The sequence below is a fragment of the Aptenodytes forsteri genome, unplaced genomic scaffold, assembly GCF_000699145.1.
Source record: "Aptenodytes forsteri isolate BGI_AS27 unplaced genomic scaffold, ASM69914v1 Scaffold256, whole genome shotgun sequence".
NCBI lineage: Eukaryota > Metazoa > Chordata > Aves > Sphenisciformes > Spheniscidae > Aptenodytes > Aptenodytes forsteri.
Window position 1 is genome coordinate 731275 of NW_008795021.1, and position 10683 is coordinate 741957.

Sequence of the window (10683 nt, forward strand, 5' to 3'; positions counted from 1 at the left end):
AGTGCACAAAACTGTTTTGTCTAGTTACAACTGACTGACTACCATACTGGTAAACCTTACAATATTAGTGCCACTTAAAAAGTTGTATACATCTGACTACTGCTGATGGAGTAAGCATTGTGCCTGTAATAGTAACTGCTACCTCGCACCTCACACGAGGGCCACATATGCACCCCTCATCTGTAATGACTAACGTAATTGTTTCTCAGGTTGGACTGATGCCCTTTCTCGAGGGCTCCAGCAGAGAAAAATGTATTCCAACTTACTTACACAAATGTGCAAGAAGGGCTGCCAGTTCTTATGACCTAAAGTCAACCTGCCCAGCCACCTCGCCCTGCCAGGACGCCTGAAGCTCAGTAAGCAGCTCTTAACATCTCCTTCAATGCTCCTCCTGCTGAACCAAAAGATACTGGCAAAGGATAATGTGAGCTTCTCAAGTGCATCTGTGTTCTTGTTTTCAATCTTTTACCCTTCCTCCCGCAGCGGACCAAGGAGTGGCTGTGGCTCTGCCTCCTACCACCTACACCAGACCAGCCTGAAGCAAAGGCAAGTTCAGCAGCGGTGTGCAGCCTTCCTCTGACTTGAGTAGCTCCACTGAATAACAGCCCTTCCTTCCCTTACGTGACTAAATATAGCTTTGCTTCACATGGCTGGAGTCGTTCACGCTTCTCAAAGGACCTTGCAACTTCTGGGTTACTTAGAAGAAACCATCTTCCTCCGCAAAATCCCTTGCAGGTACACCCCTGCATTGGCGGAGGCACACAAGGCATGCTTTAGCTTTACCCTAAGCGAAATCTCCATTTGGGTCACAACAGCCCTGAAATCGGGCCTGTGCACGATACCTTCATGAAGCAGCAGGCTGGTCCCGATCACCATGGTCTTTTGCCCTGTCATCCCAGCGGACCTACATCCCCACTAACCATGCAGTCGCTGGCACGTGCAGCAACCAAGCGCAGGCGCCCAGCGCTGCACAGCAGGACTTCTCCTCCTCCCCTCGCCAGGCACACTCAGTCCACCGGGCTGAGAAAATGGTGCTGGGACCACAAATTGCACGTCTGCCTCCACAGACCTTTTTCTGCCTTCACCTCTTCTAATGATGTCATCCCAAGAGAAAGAGACATTAAAAGGAAATGAGCCAGAAACAGAAACTCCTGTTTGCTCTAATAAGTCAAAACCTCCTTCTCCCCTTGTGTATGCCTGGGGAGGAGGAGGCAGGGCATTAACTTTTGAAGTTTGCTAATTTTTTTTTTTAAGTCATTTGGATTCTCAGTATTGAGTTGAGAAACTACTATATAGTAATTGTCTACATACACTTAAAGAAACGATCCTCTCCCTTGACTGTATCTTCATAAGAACCTCTCAGGGTTTGCAGTACGTTTTAAAGGAAACAGTCATCAGTTAAGCATCCTAATAAAAACTTGGTAATTATCTAAACAACAAAGGACCCCAGGTTTCAGTTCATCCCCAGTACTCTCTTTGCAAAAGGATTCCAGCCCTTGTTAAAGCAGCCATACCTGCAGATTCGGTGCATAATAATGGGAGCTTGCTCCCCGAGGGAATGTCACTACCTTCACTCAAGACATGCAAACTAAGGCTTATGTCAGCAACATTAAAATGCATCTTCTTTAGAATAAATCCTTTAAAAGAGGCATCCATATCCAGAGGTAAAAGAAGTTACCAGAGAGACAACTCTGAATATTCATATGGCTCATGCCTAAATATAACCAGTGTATGTATGTGCATTTAATGGACCATATATTTACTTATACACACACACACAAAGTTCACAGAAGTGAAGTCAGGCATTAAAAGCTAGGAAATATCAATGTGAAATTTACTCACACTGGCTCTCCTGTGCACACAATGAAGCAGGGCTTGTATGGAAAATAATTTTATCAAGTAATTGCAAGGTGCTGCATCTGTAGAACTATTTTTTTTTTTCCCAAGATTCTTACCCAATACCCTGCCCCTCTTCATTTTTTTAAAATTGTTTCATCCCAGAAATCAATAAAAAAAATCTTTTTCGTGGCCATTAAAAAAAAAAAAAATTCCACATATGGTGACAACCCCCCAAAACTGAGGAGGGGGAGGGGGTGAGAAGAGTGTGAATCACAAAAAAAAAAAGAAGTAAATGCTTTGTCTCTGTACTGTTTGCAATATTTACTGAAAATTCCCATTTACGGAAGGGCTAGATTCTCAAAAAGGTGTCTCCTGCAGCTAATGCATTTGGGATATGAAAGACTAAGGGTGCAAAAAAGCAATACTTCAGCAAATTACTTCCTAGAAGGGAGTTAATCACTAAAGCATAGGTTGGAATGGTGTGTATTATTAACTAGTTTTTCAGGATTTTTCAGAACAGTATTATAAATGAGAGACTGAAAGTACTCAGTGTTTTATAAAGTTTCTTCTTAAAAAGATCAATGTGCTCAGCACAAATGCTCTCTGACAGAGAAGGAAAATGAACTTGGGTTTCACACATCCTGGAGATAAACCTCAATTAGTGAACAAAAAGCGAGACTATGTTAGAACTAAGTCTCAAAATAACGTTTGATACAGAAAGGACTACTGGACAAAGCATTTTTAAGTCTATATTTTACTCAGTAAGCCAAAGAAGACATTTTCTCTGATAGGAAGACTGTTTTAACTTAATTGAATAGTATTTTGCTAGAATGTCAAATTATTTCCATAATCTTATTCCAAATTTCAATTCCCTGACACTAGGACACTGAGGTGCCAGGACATTTCAGTAAAATCACTGTGACAGATACACAGATTAAATGCATTTCCCTAACATTAATCGTGCAGAGAATACAGATACCAGCTTTGAAAAGTTTCAACCCACGTAAATGTTTGCAAAAATATAAGCAACTGGAAATAAGGCTACCAGCTTGGTTCCGCCTGTAACGACACTGTACCATCTAAGTCAGATCATAAGCCTCCGGTCTCATCTTCTTGTTCCTTACAGAGCTGCTATAATTCTGTAATAATAGCTGTATTTCCTGTCACGGGATATAAATACTAACCCCTATTCCAAAACAGGAATTGTGGTTAAATCACCTAAACAACTTTCAAAGTCCTAGCCTCTATTTTAAATTAAGAACAATAGAAGATACTTTTGCCCACCGTTTACAAAGTTATCAGTATTTTCACCAACCAGTAAACACCATAGGAAATGTTTAAAAGAATTGCCTTCATCAGGTTTTCCAGACAGGAGTCTCTCTGTGATTTGCTCACACAGAACAACAGCAGCACAATATTTGTTTAACAGTTCTCTAAAAGCTGATGCTAGTGCTTACTCACCTTTCTTGGTACCCTCTCCCCAGATTTGAATACTGTATTTCTTTCCACACATCTAACTATAAAATATTTAACAAAATAAAAGCCCTGCAGGTCAACACTGAAGTTTATTATACAAGTTCACCTCAAAACTCCTTCTCCAGCAGCACTCCTGTATCCAATTCACTATGACCTATTTCCTTTTCCAGTGGCCCCGATGGGTCCAGATTCCTGTCTCCAGCTTTGGGAAGGTTATCTTAAAATTTATTTTCAATTACCTATACTTCCACAGGAATGCTATCTGAGAAATAGGTTACATGCAGGAAAATGCTGTACAACACAGCTGCTGCTAAGCAACTAATTCTTTTGCTGCACTATAAAAGATATAGTTAACCCCCATAATGCTGAATGCAGTTGATCCTGACGCAGTTAGGTGACATCTGATATATATCTGAAGTCATGTAACAGTTGTATGTGGGAATAATGCAACTGTGACTTCCTCTAAAGTGTTCAGCTAAAAATTAAAAAGCCACAGTAAGTGATGTTTAAAATGGGCTTACTTTAAGAAGTTTAAAGGACTAGTAGAGGTCATACATAAATTCAAGCAAAGAAGCAAAACAAAGACTACAAGGAAGAAACAGGAAGCTTGTAAGGAAACAATATTCTCTTCTATACAGATTTTTTTTTCAAATGCATAATTTATTTTTAAATTTGTAACTTACAATTATCTTCTACATCCTTTTTGCTGTCCTCTTCCGCAGGAAACACTTGATTGATAGCAGCCTGGAAAGTCTGTTAGATGAAAAATATAAACATTGTCAGAATTCCATAAAAATAGAAATATAGTTCAAAGATGTCTGATGCAATGATACAAGTGAGTGCACTGTAATTGTGCATGGTTTAAAATACTTCAGCTTTGGAAATTTTACTGAGTTACTAAATGCAGATAGGAGCTGTTGCATTTACATTACTATGCTACATTATAAAAATGCAGTCATCATAATATATATTTTTATTGCAATAATATTTGATGTTCATTTCCAAAATTGCATGTAATATTGTGTAATATAAAAAATAAGGATTAAAAAAAAAAGTACTGCAAAGGGAACAGCATTGTAGAGGACACACAACTTCCTCAGTTTTGCAAAGAAGCACAAAGAATAAAAGTCAAGTTATTAGTTCAGTCAAAGGGCTGTGCTGTCATTATCACATGCTGATTTATAACATTCCCACTTCAAATATAAAAGTTCAATACATAATATCCTCTGTACCCCCAAATACTGTAGCTTTGGTTGTTGCTTGTTGGTTTTTTTCCTTCAATAAATCAATACTAAAGTAAAACAAGACCTTCCTTCAACCCTTGTATTCCAGTTATACAAAACAGCCATTTATCAAGTGTTCAAGTCCAACTGGAAAAATTCATAACAAAAGCAACTTTGTTTCTTCATTCTCCAGAAATCATAATTTACATTGTTGTAAAAAGGAAGGAAAAACATCCTAGCACAGACGCATTACAGCATCTGTAAAAAAAATACCTATTGTAAGAGGTAGGCTTTTAATTATACTTTTTTGTTTACCATAGTAATGGCTTGTTTGAGCTACCTATGAATGAACAAAAACCCTGTTGCACCAATTAAACACGATAGCCGCCATGCTGCTGCAGGCAGAGTCTCACTTTCCTCATGGAAACGGAGACAAGAAGTCTAGTCTAATATTTGAAAAGGCAACCAACTGGATCTAAAGAATGACCTTAATAAACAAACATGCTTGCTTGCTTAACATCGTACTCGGCAAAACAGTCCCATGAGAAACAGCTCACATGGAAGTTTAGGAGAAATACAGCAACTTGCTTCATCTTTGCTTCAGTACAACAGACACAGTATGTGAGCTCTTGTAGCTTACACCATCATGAACAGCCACAAATTCCAACTCCCTTTGAAGTGCGAAGGGTTAAAAATGTCTCGGAGCAGAACTAATCGCTGCCAGTCAGAAAACAGTAAGTCTACGATATCCCTTCCCTACAAAGTTGTCATAAAGTATGCAATTTGTAGTCATAATACATTATATTTTGTCATCCCCTTATCAGGATCTAATGCAGAAAAATATGCACAAGGAACTTTCCTAAGGGAAACAGAGCTGCTCGATGACGTTGGAAAGTCTGAATGTCCATCGGACCAACTTCCACCAAAATAGCCTTTATCAGAGCTTGGTGGAGCCATGGAGGACCTGAATGTCTTTACCTACCTCGGAAAGTTGCCAACTGCTATTCAGAGTTTTAGCAGGGCAGAGATTCACCCCCCTTTCCTCCCTCTCACAATATTGCAGTTAGAACATACTATCCTAATAATTTTCTCTGCAAGTTTGTCAACAATAAAGGTATATCTCATTGGGTAAAGATATATTTGAACACAACAGTTTCCCACGTAATCAGTTCACTGTGCATGAAACAGTGGAAAAGTTCAAAAAGAGCATGACTGGCTTCACGAAAATCTAACTTCACTTCTTGTTCTTGTCTGCTGATGTGTAACCCAAGTTTAACCACTAACAAAGACAGAATTTTTTTTCACAGGAGAGAATGGACATGATGCCCAGCTATTCTGTAAGACTCTTCACAAATCTCTGATACTTTAGCATTTCATGGATCTAAAGCCAGCCATACCAGATCTTATCCCAGAAGAGGAAGGAGGAACTTTTTCAATGTCCTCACCACTCAGCTTTCTGATCCAAGATAAATTTCAATGAAAAAAATAATGAGAATTCATGCTGTATTGTCCTCAATTTTTTTCACTCAATGTGAATTGTGAATTACTTTCTAGAATATTTCAGAAGTGATAAAACAAATAAGCAATATGAAGATGACTTATCTGAAAGCTGATGTTTTTCTGCTGCTTTTTTAGATCAGAACAGGAAGCCTAGCTTCAACTACGTCAACAAAGAATTTCACTCCTGTATGACACAGATGGACTACTGCTTTATGTAAGGTGATTACTTGTTTTGTAGGTAAGTACGTTAGCTAGATGTGCAAAGCTCAGTATTGCCAATTACTATTAAAATCTAATATATTAAATAGGTAAATGGGCAAGGTATCCCAGGTCTATCAATAACAAAAAAAATACCCAAAGAAATTCTTTACTATATTGTTCCTTTATTTTGGGGGGTGAGGAGAAAACACTTCAGACATTTGGTGGAAGACTTTTGCATTAAGACATAGCTTAGGACAAACTTGTTCTAAGAAAATGGAGAGCATATGAATCTTATGAGACACTAAAGTGGTCTCAGGAGGCAAAACAGAAGGTTTAGGGGTTTTGGTAGGGTTTTTTTTCCCCCCTGCTCTTTGTAATGAAGCAGCCCTTGAAATCCAACGGCAATCTTAACTATTCTCCCAGAAACTAGATGAGTGAAAAAAGATATCTTTCCATTCAAGCAGGATCTTCTTTCTAGCATGTAATCTAATATGTGTAACCATGTCTTCCTTTATGCCTTCCAGATACAGACAGGAGGCATCCCTACTCTCAGCTGTATTTCACAAACCAACCTAAAGCAGTACAAACAGTGTGTAAGACAGACAAGAACATGCCTCATTTGAGCAAGCAAGCTGCACTCACTGCTAAAAAAACCCCTTAGCTTGAAACACTGAACTTTGGACATTCTGACCCTTACTTTCAATGTACATTTATTCATTTATACTTAGCCCAGGAAAATACCTTTCTGGTTATTCACAGGATACCAGAGCAGGTGCCCCATAAAGCCCTCCATGACCCTTCAGAACTGGTGCAGAGCCGTAAGGTGCCTCTAAGTTGACGGCAGGAGGGGTGTCAGCAAGTGCCTGCAGCACCACACACCCTCCCAACAACTGCCAGAAACCCACTACTGCTGACGCTCTAGGAAATGCCTGCCCCCTACTCCTCAGTGCCACGAGGATCCCAGGATGGCACCTCAGGGTGCAAGTCCCTCCGAGGCACCTCTTCCTAACTTAGATTTGCTACCTCCAGGAAAAGAGTAAATCCCCCATTTGGCAATTTCGCTGTCATCTGCCTTCTCCCTGTTACAGCACCAAGCAACACAACAAAGTAGGATATATGCAACAGAATCTGAGATTAGGATTCCCAGTCGGTTCAGAGAAGTACACTCCAAGCAGAAGCAAATGCAGTGCTAGCTGAGTTTAACAACTGGCTGCCTTTCTACCCGCCTCCTTCCTCGTACACTGGCATGCGACTGCTGGTGGGACACAGGCCAGGGCTCCCAGCCCCAGCCCCCCACTCGGGTTTGGAGCCCATCCTCGGGGCAGCGCTCCAGCCCTAGGTGGGACCGCGCTCATTAGCAAACCCCTCTCCAGTTTCTCTGTTTTCTTTCCAGTCGTGGCATTTATCAGCCTTGCAAGCCGATGATCTAGTTTTCGGGGAGTAACTCCCATCGTGTAACACACACATCCTCTGTTCTGATAACACGCTCCTGCAGCTTGGATTACTCTTCCTCATACAACGCAAGCTAGGTGACTCAGATCCCCGCCTCTCTTCAGACACCCAGCCTCCGCACAGAAATGTAAATGCTGCTGTTAACTCTGTATGAGCTGCGGTACTCAAAACTGCTATTGCTGGTTTATAAGTAAATCGGTGTGTTAACCAACTACCTTCACCCAGTCTGGACTGGGTAACTTGGTTTCGTAATACAAAGCAATCTACGGCCACGCGGGCCTCAGGTCCTCGTCCTCCTACCACTGCTTGCTGCCCTCCTGAAAACTTTCCACTCCTTCATTTTTAAGGTGGATCTGTTCCCTGACCTCATTTGCCGTGTCATGCACAGCTCTGCGAGCAGAGCCGAGAGGGTGCCACTCTGCAATGCCAGAGCTAGTTACGGGTGGGGAAGGGAGGGAAGATTTTAAGACATCGTGAAACTGCTGCCTTGCAGCATTTACTGCAGTTATTAACAACATATTTGAATTAACCATTAAGTGGTATAAAAGGCAATAATCAAACATATGCATACACATTTATTTTTCAGCCTGTGATCTCTGGTGAGCTACCAGCGCCTACAGAGAATACGTATGACATGTTAATGACCCAGATTAAAAAATAATAATAAGTTACACTGCCCGGATACATTTACAAGATCAGGTTACTCCTCTCCTCCCTGTAATTACCATGGGCAACTCTGGAGCTGCTGGATCACTCCTTCTTACCGAAGAGCACTTTTGAACTATCATTTTAAGTAAACAAAATTGATAATAATGGGTATTAATGCTGACTACTTCAAATTAATGTTCTAAGCGCACAAGAACAGAGTCTTCTTAAAAAGACAAAAAGCAGTGAGAAACATTTCACTATAAAAAGAAATCAACGACACCTTGAAAAGACTGAGAAGGTAATCAAGAAAATGTTTTACTCCACCTCTATTAATATAAATAAGTTTGATAAATAGAAATATAGGACAATAATCTCTACGGTATTTAAACTGTGAAGTGTTTGTTCCCTTAGATGAATGAGCATTAGGCCCTTAATTGATCTGCTTAATTCAAGAAAACAGCCAACAGCAGAATAACAAACCTTCTAGACAAAAGAGACTGTTTGTTGTGAACCATGAAGCAAAATATTTGTATTTTAGGATCATTTTTTTGGTTTCACAAAAAAAAAAAATTATATATGCTCCCTGAAAGGAGCAAATGTTAGAAATGAATAGTCACTCAGGAATTTCTTCATTGCCTGTTTCTGTTTCAGTATACAGACTTTTGCTCTTTATCACATCAGAACCATTTGGGGATATAAACAGAAATAGTGGTGGGAGTCAAAATCTTTTAAGTCAGTTAAAGACTACTTAGTCATAGTTTTGGAATAGTTAATATTCTCGTCTGAATAATTTTCTCTTCCCCAAACTGAAGAATGTATACCACTACTACTAAACCTACAGACTTTCACACACAAAAATCAGACGTTACATTTGCTTTATATTTCTAAGGAAAGCAAAATCAACTTCCTCTCCAAGATGTAGAAAAAAGAAAGCCTATAAACATTCCCCCCAAAAGGAAGGACTGCTGCATAACCTTTTGACCTGTGACAAGGCAGTCTATTATTGTTGACATGAAAAAAGAAGTTACAAAAAAATGTTGTCTTTTCCATACTTGAAGATACAGAAAGGACAAAATTGTTAGGAAGGGCACATATCACATATTCAAAAAGACCAAAATCACAACTTTTAAAACAGTGTCTGATCTTATTCCAGCTAGTAAAAACCAGGATGCTGACCATCTGAATTAGGATAATTGATAGATACAAGGTACTTCCTGTAAAAACTGACATTTAATTACAACATACTGCATCTGAAAGATGTCGTCATAAATGAAGCAGTTGGAACACACTAATTAGGATGAATTAGGACTTCATTTTAAAAGTTACATTTATTTTGCGTTTAATTTGATGTAGCAATTCCATAGGACCTTTGTTTGACATCGTGTTACTTCTCAAGCTACTTGAGGTAAGAGGATTCATTAGCCTTCACAAGATTCATGTTAGCCTAGATTCATGTTAGCCTTCACCAGTCTAACAGTGAGGTGTCTAATCTAAGCCAGCGTCTAGGACACCCCTGTAGGACACTCTCCCCATGCATTTAAGGGAAAAGAGAGAAGCTGATCTCAACAGCAGACTCTTAACCAGTCTCCAATTTAGAAAAATAAAGTATACAGTACTGAATCAAATGGCTACGGAGATTCAATCCTTCTGTCTTTCATGAGCAGGTACACACATGCAGATAACTGACAGATAGCAAGCACTTATCTGTGGGATATTTCATTTGCAATGCACACTAAAGCTAAACAAAGATCCTTAGCCAGAGAAAAATTATTTCCCACTCTTTCAGGTGTGTAATGGTAGATATTGGTAAAGATTTGGCCTACAGGTAAAATAGTTTTTGTAAGGTTTTCCTCCATTCCATTGCTTGTGAGACACTTACCTTGCCTTTCTGATTCAAAGGTTCAATAGTTAAGTTGTCAGTGCCAATGTCCACAATCATCCCCATCTGAAACCCATCAGTTGGGTGTGGAGCCCAAACGGGCTTCCCATCCTCCATTGTGGGATCTATCCAGTATTTCCTGTAAGAAAAACAAAATAAACAAAGAAGTTTGTATACAAATTTAGTAAACTATCAGGATTCACTATATAGACTTTATTTTATGATGTTTATTCCTGTTATTCCATGCGGAAGTAGCCAGCCTGTCAGGACAAGATTCTTCCAGCCTTTTTCCAACCTGTGACACTTTGCTTACAGAGGACCCCCTCAGACCTGGGTATGGAGAAGATTCAAGAACAGATCAATTTTGGGGGGGGGTCCACAGACTAATCCCTGCAGCTCTTTTCCCGATTTCCCTAACTTGTGAACCAAAAAGGGGGTCTATCTCACGATCAAAATAGAAGTACA

General features: G+C 39.7%; 1 protein-coding gene across 4 annotated transcripts in view; it reads right to left on the minus strand.

The window, feature by feature from the left end:
* The window catches only part of MYO6 (myosin VI), an 84858-nt gene extending 74505 nt beyond the window's left edge, over positions 1-10353 (minus strand). For 3 of the 4 annotated variants that reach the window (XM_009275762.2, XM_009275763.2, XM_009275761.2), the window contains exons 1-2: positions 10219-10335; positions 3999-4068 (exon numbers count right to left, since the gene is read on the minus strand). In XM_009275762.2, the coding sequence (XP_009274037.1) occupies positions 3999-4068; positions 10219-10335 (187 nt within the window). Of the gene's footprint in view, positions 1-3998; positions 4069-10218 lie in introns of all 4 variants that reach the window. The other variant, XM_009275759.2, reaches the window with a different exon arrangement.
* Between the last annotated feature and the right edge of the window lie 330 nt (positions 10354-10683).